At 47.0% G+C, this 23,577-nt stretch overlaps 1 protein-coding gene across 2 annotated transcripts; it reads left to right on the top strand.

Annotated features, from left to right (window-relative positions):
• Nucleotides 1-4,168: 4,168 nt before the first annotated feature.
• Nucleotides 4,169-23,574, top strand: SALL4 (spalt like transcription factor 4). Of its 2 annotated transcripts, none has more exons than XM_077873597.1 (4): nt 4,169-4,517; nt 14,674-15,687; nt 17,980-18,260; nt 21,489-23,574. In XM_077873597.1, exons 1-4 carry the CDS (start codon nt 4,388-4,390, stop codon nt 21,906-21,908), a joined length of 1,845 nt encoding a protein of 614 aa, XP_077729723.1. In that variant the 5' UTR covers nt 4,169-4,387; the 3' UTR covers nt 21,909-23,574. The 2 variants fall into 2 exon arrangements, with proteins under 2 accessions (XP_077729723.1, XP_077729722.1); XM_077873596.1 differs by having other exon boundaries at nt 14,674-17,007.
• Nucleotides 23,575-23,577: the final 3 nt, after the last annotated feature.

Here is a 23,577-nt window from a genome sequence, read left to right as displayed (position 1 = left end):
CGTGGCCGTTTCCTGGTATGAATAATTAGAGACCCAAAGAGGCATACTTTTGCAGGGGCAGATCATGATTTATGGACACCAGCCTTGCCACTTTAGCCTTTTCAAGCTTGTGATGCTGGGAATCCCACATAGGAAAAAAAAAACACCCCCATATTTATGGTCCTTTCAATTATAGGGATAATCACATATCTAATTACCTTCCTAAAAACAGCTTGTTTAGGTGTGCTTTACATAGCATAAAATTCATCCCTTATATTTATATGTTATGTACAGTTTGAAAATTTTTAATAAATTAATACAATTGGATGGCCATCCATTTGTAATTGCCTTGTTTCCCCAGTTTTGGTAAAATACAATTTTACCATCTCAACCGTCTTTAGGTGTATCATTCGGTGGTATTAAGAACATTCAGGGGATCTCTGGGTGGCTCAGTGGTTTGGCGCCTGTCTTTGGTCCAGGGCCTGATCCTGGAGACCCAGGATCGAGTCCCGTGTTGGGCTCCTGGCATGGAGCTTGCTTCTCCCTCTGCCTGTGTCTCTGCTCCCCACCCCACCAAGTCTATCATGAATAAATAAATAAAATCTTTAAAAAAAAAAATTCACAGGGCTGTGCAATCTCCAGATCTCTATCTTGCAAAACTGAAACTCCATACCCATTAAACAACTCCCCATCCCCCCTTCCTATAAGTACCTCACGTAAGTGGCATCAAATGGCATTTGTCTTTTTGTGACTAGCTTATTTCCTTTAGCGTAATGTCCCCAAGGTTCATCTACATTGTAGCACGTGCCAGAATTTCTTTCGTTTTTAAGGCTGAATAATTCTTTGTATGTATACACCACATTTTGTTTATCCATTCATCTGTGGGTGAACCCTTGGGTTGCTTCCACGTTTTAGCTCTTGCGAATAATGCTGCTACAAACATGGGTGTACAAATATCTTTTCATGTCCCTGTTTTTGGTTCTTTGGGGGCACACACCCAGAAATGGAAATGCTGCATCAGATGGTAATTCGGTGTTTGCTTTTTTTGAGGAACTGCCATACTGTTTTCCATAGCGGCTGCACCAATTTATATGCCCACCAACGGTAATTGCCTTTTAATACTTTATCTTATATTCAGGCCTGCAAAAATCATTTACCATTGACGGATTCACTCATTATTATTTATTGTGACTTCTGTGTTCTATTGCTGTGGCTAAGGGCTTGGGACTCGGTGGTGAAGCCTCCGCGTGGCCTGCCTGGTGAAAAAGAAGCAATAAACGGATATACAATTAAATCTATAATCATAAATTTTGAACCATGCGATAAAAGGAAAGTCTTGGCTCCTAGCAGACTAAGAGGTGAGACCCGATTTGGATGAGGAAAGGTGGGTGTTAGGCAGGGAAGGCTGAACTGAAGACTGGAAATTTAGGAGGGAAGGGCCAAATGAGGCAGGAGCTCTGAGCTTCATGAAACAGGAATAAAAAAAGGCTTTTAATGAGGATGGGATTATGTATCCCAAATAACCTCATTGACAGTAAAGCCTCAGTTTTCATAGACTGCTTGCCTGAAAGATAAAACAAGAAATGAATTTCCCAACAATTCCTGCCCAGGGCAAACAGTGAAAATGATTGGATTATATAAACCCAGTCACCTAACAGAAGGCATTAAAAAGTTTAATACAATCTTCTACTTTGATCTTTGTTTTTGTTTGTTTGTTTGTTTGTTTTTTCCCTAGTCCTACTCAGGTCTTTTGGCTGTTCAAGGAATAATAAATAATCCAAAAAACTGCCTTTGATTAGGAACTTGCCTGTAGCCCTCTATTCTCCATTCACCCTCTCCTCCCCTCTAGGGTCTTTCCTCCTACTCCTGCTCGCTGGCTGCAGCTCACTGTTGGAGGTAGGCTCAAAACCTGTACTGCATCCTTTTCTTGATATGAAGTTCATGGAACGTTTCTTTTGGAGAAAAACTTCTCCTTGATTTTTACATGTAGAATTTACTTCTACAGAGCCTGGAGTTTTCCAGGACAGTTTTAATGTTGCACAAGTTTTCTTTTACCCCAATGTTTCCTTGTTTTTATTTTCTTGTCTGCATTCAGCTTCAGGTGCATGACAGGTTTGGGGATACGGTAAGAATTTTGGAGCCGAGTTTAGGGATCAACCACCAATCAGCTCAGCCACTTCCTAATTAAGTCACTTCACGTCTCTGAGCCTCAGTTTCCCTGGGAAAATAAAACAAGGGAGTGTGTGTTTAGGGAGTCTGCGGCACATAACAGCGGCTCAAACAGTAATTATTATCATCATCACTTGGAGATGCAAGCGGCAGTTTTTTGACCTTGTTCTAAGCAGAAATGATGAAACTAACAACTAAAATAATTATAAGAAACCTTACCTTTAATGAAGTTTTCTTTAAGCCACTAATATGTCTTGAGCTATAAACCTACTGTACATTCATTTAGATTTCTCAATTACATCTCCTGCCACACCATGTTAAACAGAAAAGGTGTTAGGAATATAAGTAAATTAGTCAGCAAAGCAGGTGTTAATTGGCTTTTTTACTCAGTATGAGAATTCTAAACAGCTTCCATGTATTATTAAACCAAATTCTTACCTTCCCAACTTTGGCCATTGACTGTAATTCTATCTTTTTTGCTTTAGGGGACTTACATAAAACAAAGCGAAACATTTTCAAGCGGAGACTCAAAAATTGGAGGTTAACCTTCTTTCAGTAAGTTTTTATTGATGGCCATGAATATCAAAAAAGATGATCAAGCTGATTTATTCTCCTCCTTGGGATGTCCAAATACCCAGGTGAATGTATTTATGAGCCCAGCATTCTATTTTGCTTGCATTTCTGATGAGCTTACAAGAAACTCTTACAAGCTGGGAACTTGATATATAACTAATGGAGCAAATGCAAGGCACAAATGTGGATGGTTTACAGTTCTCTCTTACAATGAAGTAAAAGCCAAATAAAGACGCAGGCCCGGAGGCGTCATGGAAACACCAATCACAGACTGAGAAGGCTGAAAATTTCATCATTTATTCGACATTTTTTGAGCATTTACCTTGCGCGAGGCAATTAATGGAATTAAATATAGGGATTTACTGTATCAATGCGTATACATGTAATATTATACATACACAATTTTAGAAAATGCCAGGTATCCCGGCGTCAGGATGATGCAATCACTCTGAACTATACCCCTTTTTCATAATGAAGTCTTTATTGCAAAAAATTCCAATAAAGATTAGTTTAGTGACACTCAGGTACTCTAACAGTACTCATTGCTATTGCATGGGAGATGTAAGAGCATTGTCTCAGCAATAAAATATGATGTTATCAGACATTTATGGCTTTGTGGGGGAAAAAATGCAATTGCTTGCTGTTTTGATATTATCTCTGACTATACTGGCCTTTAATCTGCCTTTTCAGTATTTGGTTTCAGTCATTTTAGAGTGAAAATAAACCTCCAAACCAAAAACCAAGGTCGCCTTTTAACAACAAACCAACCTTTGTGAATATGAATCCTGGGGTTGGGGGGCGGGGGGAGAGGCTATTAGTTAGCATTTCAAGAAAATAAATCATGGTAAAAGGATAATCTGAAATTTTGGAAATTCCAAGGCCACTTGCAGAGTTGCGATGGATTGGGAAGGTCGAATCAAATCAACCACCATGTTCACTCTTCTTCAGGCATCTAGAAATTCCATTTAAGCATCGCAATCAAAAATAAGATGGAAGGTGACACAGGTCACATCCCAGTTTTTTGTTTGCAGGTTTTTTGTGTTTTTTTGTTTGTTTGTTTGGTTGGTTGGTTGGTTTTGGGTTTTTGGTGGTTTTTTTTTTTTTTTTTTAATTGGTAGATGTAAAAATCAAGCCAAACTGTTCCACTGAAAAGACCTTCCAACCCCGGCTTGCGCGGATATCAACCTTCCAAAAGTGATTTTTGGAGCAACGCCACCCCATACGCTCCTTCCAAAAGTTTTACGGACGCTCCTGGTTTCGAATAAGCACACGATTATTTTTATTCTTCTCTCCAAGGACTCAGATAGCTGGGGCGAGGATGGGTCCCCCCTCCGATTTCGTGCACGATCCAGCCAATCTGAGCCCGGATGCTAATTAGTTGCGCTCCCCCGACGAACACGCCTTTGTCGCCGGCAGGGCCGGACTACAAAGCCCAGAATGCCTCGCCCCTCCCTGATCAATGAGGGCTTATTTAAATGATCTCTGAGGTCTTGGACTCAGGCCAATCAGCTGTCAGGGCTCATGATAAATCGCAATGCATTATTGATAATAATAATTACTGGGACATGCGCGTTCCGGCCGAAGGGGGGTAAATTTCCCAACTCCAGGAATTTGTGGCGGAGTGGGCAAATAACCGCGGCTCTCCAGGCGGCCCGATGCTCGCACCATGTCGAGGCGCAAGCAGGCGAAACCCCAGCACATCAACTCGGAGGAGGACCAGGGCGAGCAGCCCCCGCAGCAGCCGGCCCCGGAGTTTGCAGATGCGGCCGCAGCGGCGCCGGCGGCGGGGGAGCCGGGTGAGCCGGGCTGGGGCGCGCGCCGGGGGCGGGCAGCTTCGCGGGCGCTCGCCGGACCCTGGGGGGCGCGGGCTTCGGGGGGCCGGCGCCTCGCAGCGCGCATTCTGGCAGGCACCGAGGTCGGGGGGCTCCGTGCTGGGGGCGCGAGGCACCCTCGCCCCCCGCCCCCTCGTTAATTCCACTTTTTTTTTTTTTTTTTTTTTCCTCCACCGCTTCCCTCTCTCGTGTAAGTTTCACCCCCAGGTCTCGTAAGCCTGACCCCCACCCTCTCTGCCCCTCAATTCCTGAAAGGTTCCCTCCTCGTCCCTCGCCCCTTAATTGGTTCCACTCCCCTCGCCGGTAGCCTCCTCCCCCCGCCCCCCCCCACTTGTAACTTCGGTTCCCCTCCTCCCTCTCTGGCGCCGCTTTTAAAAAGAAAGACCCCGGGGGTTCCCCACCTTTCTCCCTGCCCCCCCCGGGGGGGGCTGTTCTGGGAGGCTGGAGACGGGGCGCGCTCCTGGAAGGCCCCCCGGGGGAGGGCGATCTGTTGCACGCGCCCCTCCAGGGCCGGGTCGGGCCGGGCCGGGCCGGGAGGGCGGGGGGAGGGGGCGCGACCTCTCCCCACCTCCGGGAGCTGGGGTGCGGGCCACCCGCTCTCTGGAGGCCCCGAAGAGGGCTGGCGGGGGGAAGGCGCAGGATCGCTCATTAAAAAAAAAAAAAAAAAAAAAAAAAAAAAAAAAATTAAGGTTTTAGCTTTTTTTTTTTTTTTTTTTTTTCCCCGTCCTCGCTGGGCTTTGCCGCCTGCCGATCTTCGCCCTAACCTTTCGGGGCCTGACCTCCAGCCATCTTTGATTTCCGACTTCCTAAAAATAACCGCGGCGCGCGGGAGGGGCGCGGGGCTCGGGGCCGGGGCCCGGGGGCGCGGGCGCGCGGCGGGGTGCCCCGGCCTGGAACCCTGCGGGGCTTTTCCGGGGCGCCCGGCTGCCCAGAAGCGCGCCCCGGGGGCGCGGGGGGGGCGCGGAGAGGTCGGGCCAGGGCTGGGCGGTCGCGGCCGGGGCGAGCTCCCGGGGCGGGGAGGCGCTCGGACCCCGGCCCCTTGCGGAGGCGGCGGCGGGAGCGGGGCGCGCGCCCACCCGGTCCCCCCCCCCCGGTCCCGGCCCGCCAAATTGTCGCCTGATAAGTTTTTAGCTGCGCGTGGGGGGAGGGGGCGTTGTTAGCCTCCTCTGGGGCCTTGTGGGTCGTTTTCCCTCCTCCCCGCCTGCTTTCTAATTTCTCAGCCGCCCGTGGGAGTGTGCGCTGCAACCCCAGCCGCTGGAAGCCACCGCTCCGACGGGCGCTGCTTCGGGGCTACCTCCCCCTTCTTGGGGATGTAGTGGGTTTCCCGAATTTATAATGGGTTTAATGTAAATCCCTGTTTTTTTTCTTTTTTTCTTTTTCACACGCACCCCCCCCCCACGTTCTCCACCCCCCCACCCCCCTACCCCCAGCCCGCAAATAACATTTTTCCAGGGCAAATGAAAGAGATCAGCTCGACGAGGGGCGGCTGTGCGTTTTCGGGGCGTCTGATGGTCCGGGCGGCGCGCACCCGGGGTCCCAGGGGGATGGACTCTCTTTGTGCCGCGGGTGGGGGGGCGGTGGGGGGAGAGCGTGCAGAGGCTCGGTCGCCTGGCCCACCTGGAACAAAAGGGTTAACCCTCCGCCCTCCCGCTTCCTCCCAAGAGGAGGGGCGAGCTCCGGGCTCTGACCCCTCCCCTGGTTCTGCTCTGACCTCCCCATTCTCCAGCCCCCTTCACTTTTGGTGGGCGCACGCCAGGGGCGCTTTGGGTGGTGGTTGGCACCTTTGCGGGGAGCGTGTCACCGGGCGGCTTCTTCAATGAGCGCGGCTTGGAGTTGGCAGTTAACCCGAGCTAGGCTGGGGCTCTCCGGCCTGGCTGTGCGCTCCGCTCCCTCCACGATTTGGGGGCGGCCGTGGGGGGGTCGTTATCGATCGCTGGGGTCCGAGCCGACCGCCGAGTTGCGCGCGGGCGCCCCCTGGAGGCCCTGCCCGGAGCCACACGCTTTGCGGAGAGGCGGGTCCCCTCGCAGGTACCGGCTCACACCTGATGGGTGGGACGGGCTGCGGGGTGGGGATGCCGAGCGCAGGATGGGCGCCCCTGGCAACTTCAGCCACTGGCTTGCGCGAGCCCGGGCTGTACCTGCTGTTCCCTGGAATTCTTTTCAAGAATTCCTCGATCCTAGAATGTGTTTGCAGGATCTCCAGTTGCCCCCACGGGACGGAAGGTAGTTTCCCCGGGCAGTTTAATGACTGCCTTTTTCATCTGAGCAGCCTGTCTGTAGGTACCTATCTGTATGCTCAGTACGTATAGCTGTATAGAGAGACACACATAGATCCATATAGGCAGATCTGTATAAATAGATAGATACATAGACCTGTGCAATTTTAAAAAGTTAAAAGACTTGGGCCCGGACCTATTTTGCAAAACCAAATTTGAGATCCACTTGTAAAGAATGCAGTTCTTGAGGGAGGAAGGTGGAGTTTGGAGATCAATTAGCAGATCAAAAAATCTGCAGGTGGGCAGTGGACTCACGCTACATATGGGGGGAAATTAGCATTTTCTCAAAAGAGTTTCGAAGGCCCTTTGTGCTAAACTGGATTACAACCATCAACGATTAAGATCCCCAAGTTTCAAACAACTGCCTCGCCCCAGTTTCTAAACTGAAATGACCTCCCCTGGCTATAAGGATTTTGAGAAGAGGGCACTTGGAAGTCCCCGTTTTAATTGTGGGAGAGGGAGAAATCTCGTTGACAGTAGCTTGCGTGTTGCAGGCCGACTCTCTGTGTTTCGATCATAGTTTCTGATAGAGAAAGGGGCTCCAGCTTGCCCGGAGCCCCCTTTGTTCCGTTAAAAATGAATTACACACATCGGTACTTGGTCATTTCAGCCTCCACTAGCTTCCTCATGGGTGGGGGGTGGGGGCGTGGGGAGCCATCTTGGGAGCAGGAGATGGAGTTAGCACTTCCTCTTTTTAAATGAAGTTAGTGTTTTGGTAAGGTTTAGAGATGTGCATTCCAGTCTGATTGTATGACTTTCAGCTGTGTAGCTTTGAGACCTGTCCAATTACTCTGAGCTTTTGGATTTTTCCTTTATACAAAAGGAGGTAGAGAGTCCTGTTCAGAGAATTTCAACTGCAGAAGACCCACTGTGTGCTGGCAGCGTGATCAGTAATTAGTTTTGTTCAAAATAACAATGTTTTCGGTTTTATTTGCGTCAAGAGAGTTCTGAACTGCTAACTGAGATGATTCTGCAGTTTTTAAACTGTAGCCTAAGTAAGTGCCGGACACCAGGCTGGGACCTCAAGTACATTATCTTTAACTCTCATTTGTACTCATTTTAGAGTAAACAGTAGCTCCGGGTTGAAAATGGCTTGCTCATGGTTGATTTTTAGCCATGCTTTGAATCCAAGGAGCTGTTTATCATGATCTGACTCTGGTTGGTTATGAGATGGGATTTTCCATCAGTTCCTTTGAAGGAGCCATGATGAGTGTTTAGCTGGTCGAATTTGACGATCTCTTCTCCCTTTTAACATCTGAGATGTGCTTTTGGGACCTTACATTTAAGAGGTCTTTAGGAAGAGGGTTGGAAATAAAACAGTGTTTGCATTTCATGCTCTGGGCCTTAGGGCCCTGGAAAAATCATGGGGAAGAGTTCAACAAGTTCCCTCTTTCATCAGCCCTTAACCTGTTGTACTTTTGGTTCATCAAAGAAAGCATCTAAACCATTTTAAAAGACTAAATCCAAACAAGTACTGCATCTCCAGTTACCACCATCCTTTATTATTTTTTTTTCCAAGTGAATTTCATGACTGTCAAGTCTTTGTTCTGGGAGTGACTCTGTAGAAGGGACTGACAAAAGTCCCTGCCTGCATGGAGTTTACAAGTTTGCTTAAAAGATGAGCCCCAGTTGAAGGAAAATGGGACCTATCTCTTAATGTAAATAGCAGAACTCAAGACACATTAACAGCTGTTACAACCTTCTTTGATTCTTTTACTGTTCTTCCTTTTCAGCAGAGTCCCTGAATTTTGATCCAAGACTGTTTGGAACAAGTTTTTAGCTCTTAATTAAGTAGAACTTAATTATAGCTCTGATTTGCCATGTATGAATTGAGTTAAAGCCTTGTTACTTAAGTGTTTCTGGATTGCTGAATTGAGATGTAAAATTAAACCGGTAAATGGGAGCTTTCTTTTAGCTGGTTCAAAGGAAATCTTTTACTTTTGTTTTTTGGTAAGCAATTATCCTGTGGGTGGGGGAGGGTTGAAGATATTGTATACTTTAGATAATCTACTCATTGTGATTCTTTTAATATAGAAATGGGGAGGGAGATAAGCTTGAGTCATAATGCTTTTCTCAAGATTATACAGGTTTTATTTTTTAAGCATTTTCGGGTCTCCAGAATTTGATTGGCTTCTAGTAGATGAGCTTTTCTTCTATACAATAGTAAGAGTATTTTCTATCCATTTGGCAGTGATTGAATCTAAGACCCCTGCTGGGTTTACTGCATTCTTCCAACTTATTGGATAACTAGATGCTGAGAGATAACATTCCTAAAATTCGGAGTGGGGGTGGGGTGGAAAGATGGGAGAACTAGTTGCCGGGTAATCTCTCTGAACTTTGCTTTTTCCTTTCGGGAAGGGTTAACTTAAGCGGAGCAGGCAATTGTTCATAACTCAGACCTCTTACTCTCGGGCAAATAAGGCTTCGGTATTTGCCAGCGGTGGTCTGGATGTAGAAGTACGTTTTACTGCACATGCATTCAGAGCTGCCGCTGTTTTAAGACTCAAGTGGGATGTTGCTGGCTTTGCATCCAGGCTACAGAAGAGGCCAGCCTGTGTATACAGTGAAGGCAAGCTGGTATTCAGGTTGTAAATCACTCTTGGAAACTGTTAGATCCTTCTAGTGCCGAGGGCTTAACCTTTTTTGTGCCATAGATTCCTTCTCAACAGAATGTATTTTTTTTTTTAAGCAAAAAATACACAGAAAATACCAAGGAAGTAAACTGCATTGAAATGGTTATCAAAACCCAAAGCATTTACAATATAATAACATGCTTCTTTATGAAGACATTAAATAAGATTAGCACAGCTGGTCAGGTGACCCAGAATTCCCGGTAATGTAACAGCATTCACATCATATGAAAAGATCTGCTTTTTCTACAAATAACACCGTGGGGTGTTTCCTACATTTGTAATGGAAAGAAATGTTAAATTTTAGTTTGGATTAGTGAAAACAAAGATTTTTTTTTTCCTTCTCTAATTTCATGGACTACAGTTAAAGAATGCTAGTTTAGAACCTGCTTTCAATGAAGGAATATTGTCCCCAAGGGGGTAAACATTTTTTGAGGGAGCAGGGACAGAAAACTTGGTAAGTGTGGATTGTAGCCTTCCGAAGGACCGCAGTGCATAACATATAAACACAGACATATTTGTGGTATTAAAATTTCAAGGAGGGGGCCGGTAGTTAGGAAAACAAAGCTTTAGAACCCTCCATAGAAGCATGAAATAAAGTTTGAGAAACTCTGTTCTAGAAGAAACCAAATGAGTCCACCAAGTTGTAGTGCTCCTCTAGATAGTACTTAAGAATACAATCCCTGGTCTTTTTCTAGTTAGCAGCTTGTTACCTGGAGCCACTTAATTATTCCTGAGCCTCAGTTTCCACGATGACAAATTGGGATCGAGGACGCTGGCTTGATTTCGTGGTTGCAGAGATGAGTGGGTTAAGGGTGCAATAGCATGTGCTGTGTTGTTTGTGGAGGGTGGTGGTGGTTTTCCTGACAGTGGAATGGGAATTCTTGTATGGACTTTATTGGAGATTTCCAGAAGTTAAAATGGTGGAGTCCAAGGGCTTTGACATGCTAATGAAAAAGAAACCATAGTACAAAAGTGGATACTTTGAAGTTTTCTCTTACATCTCAGTCTGTGGCCTTAACGCTCCCAAGAGCTAGAGCCCACCAGTAGTTTCTCTTACTTTAGACGGAAATTTTCCCCATACATATTTATATCTTTATCCACAAACACAGATGGGACCACAGATAGACAGCCCCTTCTCTTCTTCCTCTTGAAATAAATCCTGGGCAGTTGTCCTCCAGAGCAGCACATGTAACCTAGATCTGCTTGATTTTTGTAGTCTCCTTTTTTTTCTGTACCCTGATGTATTTAACCTGAACCTTATGGCTTGACCAGAGTTTGCTGTTTGTTAATATGAGAAATGCATCCCTGTATTTCATACAGTAAATTCCCAACAAGGGTCAAAGGAGAACTGCACTAACCTGGTGATGTAGCCACAGGGCTCAGAAGGAGCTGTATCTCTTTGTAGGCACCTACCAATAGTGTGTATTTCCCTCCCAAGAGGAACTTGTTCAGAAGTTCTACTTTTTGAAGTTCTGGATACATAGTTGCCAGAATTGCTTTTCCAGAAAGAGTGCCCCATAACACCTACTCTAACACCTCATTTCAAGTACTGGGAAAGTGTAGGGATAGATCTTATATTCTGGGAATTGACAAATATTTTTAAGTTGATTCTTGAACTGTAACTGGGAACAGTATTAGGACTGCAAGGAAAGAGGTGTACTTACCTATTGAACTTCACCTGGAAAAGTAGCAGGGGTGCGTTGTGTCCTAACTTTTAAAGTCACTTCTGAGAGTCCCAGAAAGATAGTAGTGTGTGTCCTAGCCCTCTTTTCCCTTCCTTGCCAACTATTTTTTTTTTTTTTTTAAGATTTAGTTTATTTATTTGTAAGAGACACAGAGAAGTAGAGACACAGGCAGAGGGAGAAGCAGGCTCCCTGTGGGAGCCCAATGCGGGACTCATCCCAGGGCCCCAGGATCATGACCAAAGGCTCAAACCCTGAGCCACCCAGGTGCCCCACCTTCCTTGCCAACTCAACCCCTCAGGCTTTTCTGTGGTCCTTGGTGTGTCTTTGAGAGGAAAGATAGTTGCAGTGTTAACAGAAGAAACATTATGTATGGTAGGAAGGAGGGAGGATCTGGGTGTCCCAAGCCTGGGTTTTAATATTGACCCTGCAGGGGTTTTTTGTTTAAGACTTTATTTACTTATTCATGACAGGGAGAGACCTAGGCCTAGGGGAGAAGCAGGCTTCCTGTGGGGAGCCTGATGTGGGACTGGATCCCAGGACCCCAAGATCACTCCCTGAGCCAAAGGTAGACACTCAACCACTGAGCCACCCAAGTGCCCCCTTGCCCTGCAGTTTATCAGTTGTATTACCTTGGGCAAAATGAAGTCCTCTGTGCCTCAGTTCCCCTCTTGGTAAAACAATAATAGCCCCTACCTCATAGAGTTATAACCTATGAATTGTTCAGAATTATACCTGGCACATAGTAAGAATTCAGAAATTATCTGTAACTATTTTTTAATTGTGCTACCTTGGGCAAGTCATGATACCTGAATTTGTTTTTCTCATCTGTAAATGGAGCTGATATCGAATCGGTTGGATGAATACAGTATGAGGTACCAAGAGGTCCCTAGTTGGAACTACAGACAGTAGTACCAGGGTCATCTTTTCACCATTGGGTCCCTATCTCCCCTGCTTTGGGCACAGTAGGAGGTGGGAAGTATTGGGAAATGAGTTAGGCATTCAGTGACCATTTTTATAAGCTTTGTTCTGTTTGCCCAGCTAACCATTTGAGCCATTAGAGATAGAAGATGTAGAGAAACTCTTTCCTGAGCACCTGCATATCTGCACTTTGCCCAGATCCCATCCAGGATGGTGTCAGGCACATTAGTAGGCACTTGACACATTTGTTGTTGTTTTTTAAGATTTATTTATTTATTTGAGAGCAAGCAAGTGAGCACACAGAGGGAGAGGGAGAAGCAGACTCCCCACTGAGCTGGGAGCCCAGTTTCGGGGCTCAATCCAGGACCCTCCGGGGTTCGTGACCTGAGCCGGAAGGCAGACACTTAACTGAGCCACTCAGGCGCCCTGACACAGTTAACTGAATCACTTGACTTAACCCAGGCATAGCTACCTTATGAGGCTTTCATGATTATGGATGTTTCAGGCAAATTCTGAAGGGTAAGGCTACCATATCAGACCTGTTGTTCACAGGTAAGTGCTGGAATAACCCTAACCTGCTTTCCCTACCCTGGCAGTCCAGACCTGTTTGTAGCTAGCTGTTGGCTCTTTCTCCCTGGCCCACCCCTAACCCAAACACACCTTACAAAACTTCATGTAGGCCACCTTAACATAAATGTTAAAGAACCACTTTTTGAAACTCTGAAATCTATAGATGTTCTCAAGAAAAATACACTTTCCTTTTCCAAGATCTGTTCTTTCCCCATACTCTGGACTCTTCTGTCAAAACCCCATAGTTTTAGGGAGTACAGTCCCCCAAGGAGTTGAGAGGCAAACTATATTAGTCTGCTTTTAAAAGTAATGATTTCAAAAAAAAAAAAAAAGTAATGATTTCTTAAAAGTGATGTGTATCTTTCTTGGCCTTTTCCCATGCATTCGTACGTTTCACACAGGTTTTATTTTAAACAAAAAATGGTCACATTTTACATATTCTGCAGCCTGTTTCTTTCACCTAACTCTCTCCATGTTGGGGCATACAGAAGTTATATGCCACTTTTGCTGTGTGAGTGAATCAAAATTGATAGTAGCTGCTAGAAAAATTTCTGTTAAAAAAAAAACCACAAAAAACAACCCTTCTTACATGGGTCTTTGTGTACTTGTGCAATTATCTGTGTGGTTTAGAGCATACGCCAAGCGTTGCTGACTCCGAGGCATACCTCTATGACTTCTTAGTGGGGGAGTGTACGTATAATCGGATAGCCAGGAAATGAGAGCAATAAAGTAGCTTAGAGGCTCTTCCCCCAGCTTTTTTTGCTTTCAGGACCCAGGCATCTGGATAAAGCCACAGCAAGATGGGCATTTTAATGTGCTTGTTAACATTAACCCTGAAGGGAATAGGACTTAATTACAAAAGAAATCCATGGACTAAACCTTTTTAGGGATGTAACTGCCCAGAATAGGAATATGTTTGATTTTTGATATTTCATTTCAGATAAATAACAGTAGTCGATGTTGCAAGTACAGGGATAAGAATGAAGCCCATCGTTCCCATCCCCTCTTTCCATTCTCGGGCTTCTCTCTTGACATAATGGTTTATTAAACCCTTTTAGTGTCCTGACTATTAAGGCATTTCTCTAGTTGTTGCGTGATCTGTAAGGTCATCAAAGTCTTTAGTCACTGCCTTCCTAGAACATGAAATCTTTCCTTTTGTCTGTGTCTCCTAGGATAATATTCCTAGGAGCATCCACTTGGCCTTCCTGTGTGCATGTGCCCCGTGTGCTGCTCTCCATGTTTTCAGTGAATTTGGCACTGCTATCATGATTGTTGGTGCCCTGAAAGTGGGAAGGTGCCCTCGTTGACACTGAGTGATTTACAGCAGTTTCGCTTTCAGTGGCCCCAAGATGGGGATGACCTGCCATATTTGAGCAGGTTTCCATTATTTATAGTCACTGCGTGAGACCCATTGGCCTTTGCAGGCTCACTCTGAGTGGGGTGCAGAGCTCCAAGGGGATTATTTAAATAATAATAAATTGTAGGATTTCCTAGGGTTTCTGTAACAAATTGCTACAAATCAAATGACTTAAAACAACAGATTGAGGCTAATGGTTCTGGAGGCCAGACATGTGAAATTGAGGTGTCGGCGGGGATGGTTCCTTCTGGAAACTGAGGAAGAAACTGTTCCAAGCCTCCTTTCTATCTCCTGTTGGCTTCTGGCACTCCTGGCTTCCGGCCACCAGGTTCCTTCATAGGGCCTTACTTGTTCCATCTGTCCTTTCCCTGTCCCTTTAAGAACATCAGGCGTTGGGTTAGGGACCCTCCCAATTACATTTGCAAAGATACCGTTCCAAATAAGTTCACATGCACAGGTGCTGAGTATAAGGACTTGGGTGTCTTTTGCGGAGGACACAGTTCAACCCACAACACAAGTGGTTGGTTCAGTCAGTCCTTTCGGGTGCCTGGGTCCCTCTGACAGTCTTCTCCCTGTTAGGACACAGGTCGTGAAGTTGCGGTTCTTTCCTAGAAACCACCCCCCTACCCCCCCCCCGCCCCTTCTTGGGCACCATTCTTAGCTTTTCCTCTCTTGTCCCAGGTGCTCCAATGAACCACCCGGGGACCGGCAGTGAAGCCAACAGGGATGGAATGACTGCAAAGAGGACTCGTCGGGAGGAGACTCACATCTGTGAGAAATGCTGTGCAGAGTTCTTCAGCTTCTCGGAGTTCTTAGAACATAAGAAAAATTGCACTAAAACCCCACCGGTGCTCATCATGAACGACAGCGAGGGGCCGGTGCCTCCGGAGGAGTTCCCCGGGGCCGCGCTCGGCCACCCGCCGCACAGCCCAGGCGGTAAGGAGGGTCACAGGGAGGATGGCGGCGGCTCGGGGGAGCTGAAGGAGAAGCTGGGTGCCGAGTCTGTCGTGTACCTGAAGGCCGAGACCGCCCTGCCCACCGCGTCCCAGGACATAAGCTATCTACCCAAAGGCAAAGTGGCCAACACTAACGTCACTCTGCAAGCACTGCGGGGCACCAAGGTGGCGGTGAACCAGCGCAGCGCCGAGGCGCCGCCAGCCCCCGTGCCCGGCGCCAGCAGCATCCCGTGGGTCCTGGAGCAGATCCTGTGCCTGCAGCAGCAGCAGCTGCAGCAGATCCAGCTCACCGAGCAGATCCGCGTGCAGGTGAACATGTGGGCCTCGCACGCCCTCCACTCGGGCGTGGCGGGAGCGGACACCCTCAAGACCCTGGGCAGCCACATGTCCCAGCAGGTTTCCGCGGCCGTGGCCTTGCTCAGCCAGAAAGCCGGCAGCCAGGGCCTGTCTCTGGACGCCTTGAAACCAGCCAAGCTACCTCACGCAAACATCCCTTCCACCGCCAGCTCCCAGGGGCTGGCGTCCTTCGCCCTGAAGCCCGACGGGACGAGGGTGCTGCCGAACGTCATGTCGCGCCTTCCCGGTGCTTTGCTACCTCAGGCCCCAGGCTCTGTGCTCTTCCAGAGCCCTTTCTCCACCGTGGCGTTAGACCCGTCCAAGAAAGGGAAGGGGAAGCCACCGAACGTGTCCCCGGTGGAGGCCAAACCCAAAGACGAGGCCATCCTCTGCAAGCACAAGTGTAAGTACTGTAGCAAGGTTTTTGGGACCGATAGCTCCCTGCAGATCCACCTCCGCTCCCATACCGGAGAGAGACCCTTCGTGTGCTCTGTCTGTGGCCACCGGTTCACCACCAAGGGCAACCTCAAGGTGCACTTTCATCGACATCCCCAGGTGAAGGCCAACCCCCAGCTCTTTGCCGAGTTCCACGACAAAATGACGGCAGGCAATGGCATTCCCTATGCACTCTCTGTACCCGTCCCCGTAGATGAATCGAGTCTCTCTTTAGACAGCAAACCTGTCCTTGTAACAGGGACCCCCGGTCTAGGGCTACCTCAGAATCTCTCTTCAGGGACTAACCCCAAGGACCTCCTGGGCGGCCCTCTGCCCAACGACCTGCAGCCCGGGCCTTCCCCAGAAAGTGAGGACGGATCCCTACTGTCTGGGGGGGGGCCAAACCACACTTCCCCGAGGGTTGGTGGCTTCCAAGGGAGTGGGACCCCCGAGCCGGGGTCAGAGACCCTGAAATTACAGCAGCTGGTGGAGAACATCGACAAGGCCACCACCGACCCCAACGAATGTCTCATTTGCCACCGGGTCTTGAGCTGCCAAAGCTCCCTCAAGATGCATTACCGCACCCACACCGGGGAGAGGCCGTTCCAGTGTAAGATCTGTGGCCGGGCCTTCTCCACCAAGGGCAACCTGAAGACTCACCTCGGGGTTCACCGGACCAACACGTCCATAAAGACGCAGCACTCGTGCCCCATCTGCCAGAAGAAGTTTACAAATGCGGTCCTGCTGCAGCAGCACATCCGGATGCACATGGGCGGCCAGATTCCCAACACGCCTCTGCCCGAGAACCCCTGTGACTTTGCGGGTCCCGAGGCCGCGATGGTCAGCGAAAATGGCAGCGCAGGTGCCACCTGTCACGATGACGTCATCGAGAGCATCGACGTGGACGAGCTGGGTCCCCAGGACGCTTCGGGCAGCTCCCTGAAGGTCCCCGTGCCGCTTCCCAGCGTCCACTCGGCATCCCCCACTCTTGGGTTCGCCGTGACGGCCGCCCTAGATGCCCCGGGGAAGGTGGGTCCTGCTCCTCTTGTCCTGCAGCGGCAGAGCAGCAGAGAAAACGGCTCAGTGGAGAGCGACGGCTTGACCAACGACTCGTCGTCCTCGGTCATGGGGGACCAGGAGTACCAGAGCCGAAGTCCAGATGTGCTGGAGACCGCGTCCTTCCAGGCCCTGTCCCCGGCCAATAGCCAGGCAGAGAGCATCAAGTCCAGGTCTCCTGATGCTGGTGGCAAAGCAGACAGCTCCGAGAACAGCCGCACTGAGATGGAAGGTGATAGAGCTTTGGATTTAACTTAGGTCCATTTTGGGCACAAGGTCATCCAAGAGGCACCTGGGTTGAACTTGGCAAATGGACAGTATGATGTATGCAAAGCAGCTCCTTTGTAGGACAGTTAGCCTCTCTGTACTTCTGGGTAGAGGGGAATTAGAACTACTTCTGTCCTAGCACTAATGATGTCCTTTTATTTATGGTGGTTAATGCAAATTGGGTATGGACAGCACACTTGTTGGTTCTTAACTTTCGTGTTTGAGCCCCAGGGAGACATTGGGTAATCTGAAGGAAATGATCCAGTAAGGAGAATGTTTGAGAAAGTGGGCACTGCTGTTTGGCCAACTGAGATAAGCCATAGTTTCTTGAGTCTGAGGTCCCACTCCCTAACCTAAGGTTCATAGACTAATAACTTTTGGCGGGGGAACGGGGGGGGGGCAGTATGAGGAGGAGAATCTAATCCATTTTAAATGCACATATAAATTGTGGGATACCAGTTGATAGCATTAATGGTGAAATGGAAGAACTGCTACATCGTAGAATGAAATAAGGCTGGTGTCCCGGCATACTTGAAAGATAACTTTTTATAAATAATTTTTATGTATTTTAAGTAAACTCTACACCCAACATGGGGCTCAAACCCACAACCCTGAGATAAAGAGTCACATGCTCCACCAACTGAGCCAGCCAGGCATCCCTTAAAGATAACTGTTAATGCAGGAACTTGAATTTCAGTAGTTGTGGTGTTGCCTATACCTCTACACCAAAGTGGTGACTTTTTCAAAGTATTTGAGTCGTTACTCAATGGGCAGGTCAATGGGCTCAAGAGGAAAGCTGCCTCCAAAGTACACATTTCCCCAAACCTCCTCCTAGGCTCTCGGTAGGCGGTTGTCCTCAGTCAGAGCGCTTTTTTGGTTTGAGAAGGATGGAGTATGGGATGATAAAGGTTTGGGGTTTCTTTTCTCTGGATACCAGGTCGTAGCAGTCTGCCATCAACATTTATCCGAACCCAGCCAACCTATGTGAAAGTCGAAGTCCCTGGTGCATTTGTTGGACCTGCTACCATGTCCCCAGGCATGACACCTTTGCTAACGGCCCAGCCACGCCGACAGGCCAAACAACACGGCTGCACACGGTGTGGGAAGAATTTCTCCTCGGCGAGCGCTCTTCAAATTCACGAGCGGACTCACACTGGGGAGAAGCCTTTCGTGTGTAACATATGTGGGCGAGCTTTTACCACCAAAGGCAACTTGAAGGTGAGTCTCTTCAGGCTCTCAGTGGGGATGGGGCTGGGTGTCCTTACTGGTGTGAATCCATCTATGATGAATTTTCCATGGAGACCAACGGGATGCTGTATAGTCACATCCCACAGCTGGCTCTCGAAATATGCATGTTTTCTCCTATCACTGTGTCTCTGAATTGAGATACTTCTTACTGACAGTGTCTGATGAAATTGATAATATAATTGATCATTTTTCCCCTAATCTTAGCAGCACCTGAAATAGTGACACATTTTGCAAATACTGCTCTGTAGGAACGGGGCACATGGTCTATTGGATGCTCCTGTATCTTAGTATAAAGTAGTTACACGAAGGGTAGTTTTCCCTCCAATATTGGGGCCGACCGTAACCTCTCAACAATAATTCTGTAGATAGGTAAAATCCAGTCTGGAAACAGATGATAAATGTCACAAAGGGGTGACAGTATTGACAACTCACTGTTGGATTTGTGTTTGCCTCCGCACTTGGTGACCACCCTGTATGTTGGTACCTGTTTTCTTAGCCTGTGAGAACTAAATACCATGAGTTAGACATGTATAGGATAGCCGTACTCGAGGAGTTAAAGAAAAGAGCCTCCAGGTTATCAGCTGTGCTTTTAAAACCCAGCCGCTAGGTCCTTCCAGAGAATGGCCTCTATCTAGTGTTAGATTCCACCTAAGATTTTACCAGGGAGATGGGGAGGAGACTTGCCCGTATCAGGAATGACGGTGGCCTGTATAAGAACAAAGCATTGGGGACCTCGGGTTTTCCTTCTAGTCCTGCCTGTGGTTTACATGAGATGTTTTCTATATCTCTTTTCCACTTTTTTTAAAAGTTTTATTTCTTTGATTTATTCATGAGAGAGAGAGGCAGAGACACAGGCAGTGGAGAAGCAGGCTCCATGCCGGGAGCCCGACACGGGACTCGATACCCGGGACTCCAGGATCGCGCCCTGGGCCAAAGGCAGGCGCCAAACCTCTGAGCCACCCAGGGATCCCCTCTTCTCCACTTCTCTGCAGGAGTAGAATAGTTGAGTTGAATTCTTGTGGCTCAAAATAAAGGTTAAAACTTCTTGAAGTTGACCTATAAGACTGTCTATCATTTAAAAAGTTAAACACACTTCAAAAACAAGCTATATTCTTTTTTTTTTTTAACTTTTTAGTTGGCGAACATGTCAGGGAAGGAGCATGGAGTAACTTAATCTCTGGTACCAACTAAATGAGTTCCTGGTCCCTGGGATCAATCCAGGGAAGGTCTGGAGCTCTTTTTTAAAAAGATTTTATTTTATTCATGAGAGACTTTTTTTTTTTAAGTTTTATTTCTTTATTTATTCATGAGAGAGAGAAGGCAGGGACACAGGCAGAGGGAGAAGCAGGCTCCCTATAGGGAGTCTTATGCGGGACCCGATTCCAGAACCCCGGGATCACACCCTGAGCCAAAGGCAGATGCTCAACCGCTGAGCCACCCAGGCGTCCCTGGAGCTCCTTTTGCTGCACACATGGCTTTGGGCAGATGGCTCCTCATGGTTCGGTTTCCCAATCACGGGATAATGGTAGCAACAACTTCAGAGTTGTCCAGGAGATTAAATGAATTGTATTAGTAAAGCACTTCAAGTTAAGCCTGTAACATCTTAACCACTTATAGCAATTAAGAGCAAGTTATGTCTGAGCCCACTGGCAAGACAGCGGCCAACTTCTCAAGATGTCATCCTGTGGATTGAAATTAGGTTACTTGAGCAACGTTAACACCCACCACATTTTCCAGCTCGCTTTAAAACTTGAAAGGGATTTAGAAACTCAAAAGCTAGACTAGGAAAATAATTCTAGAAGGGAGGCCAAGGGAGCACCTGGGTGGCTCAGTGAGTTGGGCATCTGTCTTCAGCTCAAGTCATGATCTTGAGGTCCTGGAATCAAGCCCCAAGTCAGGCTCCCAGCTCAATGAGGAGTCTACTTCTCCCCCCACCCCTCCCCCTGCTTGTGTTCTTTTAGATAAATAAAATCTTAAAAAAGAAAAGGCAAGTAGAAGGAGCAATAGGTAGTAGGACTTATCATCAGAAGAGCTCTTGACTTGTCTACCACCCTAGAATAACTTAGCATTCATTCCCCATGACCTCTGTGGTGGTGATTACGATCATTGACCTACTGTGTATTTGGTAGGTCAGCTCCATCAGGGCAGTGTTTTGTTCAAAGGTTCCTTTTTTTTTTTTTTTTAAAGGATTTTATTTCAGAGAGAGAGCACAAGGGGGGGGTGGGGTGGCAGAGGGAGAAGGAGAACCAGGATCCCCACTGAGCAAGGAAGCCCAATGTGGGGCTCCATCCCAGGACCCTGGGATCATGACTTGAGTTGAAGGCAGGCGCTTAACTGACTGAGCCACCAGGTACTCCCAAAGGTTATTTCATTAACTCAAGTTTTTATTCAGGTAATTGTAGACTCCCATGCAGTGAGAATTATTAGATCCTCCCATACTTTGCCCAGTATCCCCCAGTGGTAGGATTTTGCAAAACTGAAATGTAAATAATAACCAGGGTATTGACATGGGTGCAACCTACTGATCTTATAGGTTTTCCCATTGTATTTGTTTTTTTTTTTTTAAAGCTTGTTCTTTTTCTATTTTCCAGTTTTTTAAAAAAGATTTTATTTATTCATGAGACACACACACTCACACACACACACACACACACACACACACACACACAGAGAGAGAGAGAGAGGCAGAGGGAGAAACAGGTTCCATGCTGGGAGCCTGATGTGGGACTTGATCCCGGGACTCCAGGATCACGCCCTGGGCCAAAGGCAGGCGCTAAACTGCTGAGCCACCCAGGGATCCCCCCTTCCTGTTGTATTTGTACTCAGTGTGTGTTTATGTGTTAAGTTCTTTACAATGTTATTACCTGCGTAGGTTTATTATTCACAAATTTTAACCCCAGTGCTTGAGAATGGCTGGTGCATAGTAAGTGTTCCTGTAATTTTGCTTACGTGAACAGTGGGATGGGGACAGAATTGGAGCAAATGTCTCTGCCTTGGTTGTCTTAACTTGCCTCTAGGCAGGAATGTGGGCCCATTGTTGCCAAATCATCTGATTTTCCGCCCCCCCTCCCCCCACAAGAGAACAGGTATCTGGATTTTTTTAATGTTCAAACTCCTATGCAGACAGACTGGCTTGCCCACGTGCACACTATCACATCTCTGTTTTGGTGGAAACCTTTCTGTTCCTATCCCCCATAGGTCCACTATATGACGCATGGGGCGAACAATAGCTCGGCACGCCGTGGGAGGAAGCTGGCCATCGAGAACACCATGGCTCTGTTAGGAACTGATGGGAAGAGAGTCCCTGAGATGTTTCCAAAGGAAATCTTGGCCCCTTCGGTGAACATGGACCCTGTCGTGTGGAACCAGTACACCACCATGCTCAATGGAGGTCTGGCCATGAAGACCAATGAGATCTCTGTGATCCAGAGTGGGGGGATTCCTACCCTCCCAGTCTCCCTGGGGGCCAGCTCCATCGTGAACAACACCACTATCTCCAAGATGGATGGCTCCCAGTCTGCCATCAGTGCTGAAGTGGAAAAACCAGGTGCTGCCGACAGTGTCCCCAAACACCAATTCCCTCACTTCCTCGAAGAAAATAAGATTGCAGTCAGCTAAGCTCTTTGTCGAGGGAGAAATGCAGGCAGAATGACCTCTAGAACTCTACTTTTTTTTTTCCTTGTTAAAAGAACCCATCTCCTCCTGTTTTTCTTACTGATGTGCAAATGATGTTTACAGTTGTGATCACAACCTCAGGCAAGTCCTACAATCAGATGTTGTTATGCTGCTTTGCAAAAAAAAAAAAAAAAAAAAAAAAATTGAAAAAATCGAAAAAAATCAAAAAAGAGAAAAGAAATTGAAAAAAGAAAAAAATTGAAAAAGAAAAAAACAAAAAATACTAAAACATATACAGACTAGAATTTTTTTTCTTTAATTTTGGAAAGAAGCGGGTCCTGCAAAGTAGCGTTGTTACTTGCGACAAACTGTATACATAAAACCTTTGTACAACCAAGAGTAACTATTTCCAAAGACTATCCTATTTCAAGTTGGAACTTACTGAACTACAATGGACAAGACAACTGTTAGCCTAATTGGGGGAGGGGGTACTGTATACTTCCCTGGTGACTGTATGCGGGTACATGGACAAGATCTGGCATCTGTTTAGGGACCTGTTTCATATGACACCCCCCCCCCCATCCCTGTACCCATCCTTCCTTTTTTTTTTTTTTTTCGTTCCTGAATGTACTTTTTTTTTTTTTTCTTTAAGGTTGTAGAATTACAAAATTCCTTCAACCTTGGGACCTTAGGTAGGATACCCTCAAATGGACTGGTTTAGTCCTTAGGGAGTCAATGTGTGTTGCTGCTTATTTAAATAGAGTTCATTCGGAGCCCCAAGAGTGCCAATGTACTCCCTACGCTTTCCAGATGCCTCCTTCCTGAGCCACCAGGAGGGCTAGGCACCTAAGCAGGGACCCTCAGGTGACTTAATTTGGTTCGCCAGTGCCTACTCGATCAAAGACCCGGGTTTTCCTTCTTGAAGAAACTCACGGAAAGGGCATATTTCTTACAGGTTCACATACTACTTTGTACAAAAAAATGTCCTTGGTGCAGCTTATGCCAAGTTAGTATGAAGATTGTTCTTGAGTATTGCATGAAGGCTACGATGTTCAAACGGGCAAGTCATGGGTGTGAAAGCTTTAATTTATCTACCTCATTTATTTTTTATTTTTGTAGCCATAGTGTCTATTTTCCTATTTTATGACCGCTGAAGTGTTCTGACGCCCTGTCTTAAACCTGAGTTGATGTGTGGTGGGAGCAGCTGGACGTTGACGATACTTTCATGATTCTTTTTTTTTTTTTTTTAACTCTCACCCCCCCCCTTTTTTGTATATGTAATGATGAAACATGCTCTGATGGTTGAACAAGGAAGGAGAAAGAAAGACCTTAATTTCCAAGTGGAGAATCTCCTTCTTTGTGGAAAAGTAGATCAAGACTGTTAACAAAAGTTGGTCTGTGTTATTGCACCTGACTTTAGGATCCAAAAATTTTTTTGCCACGTTGTGCCTTTCCTTCTGGAATTGTAAGTTGAGAACACAATGCTAGTACCTGTTTACACTGTGAAGTGGATATTGTTACAGAGAACACACCAGAGCCTTTCTCCCTGTTAAGCAAATCATGCCCGTGTGAATGTATGATCTGTGGAGAAACCCCTGTAGTTTTTACCTGCTGATGCTGTCTGTCTTGTTGGAGAATAAATTTTGGATGTTTTTTTTTTCTTTCCCCCACG

The sequence above is a fragment of the Canis aureus genome, chromosome 26, assembly GCF_053574225.1.
Source record: "Canis aureus isolate CA01 chromosome 26, VMU_Caureus_v.1.0, whole genome shotgun sequence".
NCBI classification, from domain to species: Eukaryota; Metazoa; Chordata; class Mammalia; order Carnivora; family Canidae; genus Canis; species Canis aureus.
Note: the sequence above shows the minus strand (reverse complement) of the source record. Positions and strands in the feature narration are given on the sequence as shown.

Excerpts from the sequence above, each read along its gene's own strand:
- SALL4 (XM_077873596.1), top strand. The coding sequence starts at position 4,388 with ATGTCGAGGCGCAAGCAGGCGAAACCCCAGCACATCAACTCGGAGGAG. Across the intron at positions 4,518-14,673 it reads GCCGGCGGCGGGGGAGCCGG|GTGCTCCAATGAACCACCCG; the intron begins GTGAGCCGGGCT and ends CTCTTGTCCCAG. Across the intron at positions 18,261-21,488 it reads CCACCAAAGGCAACTTGAAG|GTCCACTATATGACGCATGG; the intron begins GTGAGTCTCTTC and ends TATCCCCCATAG.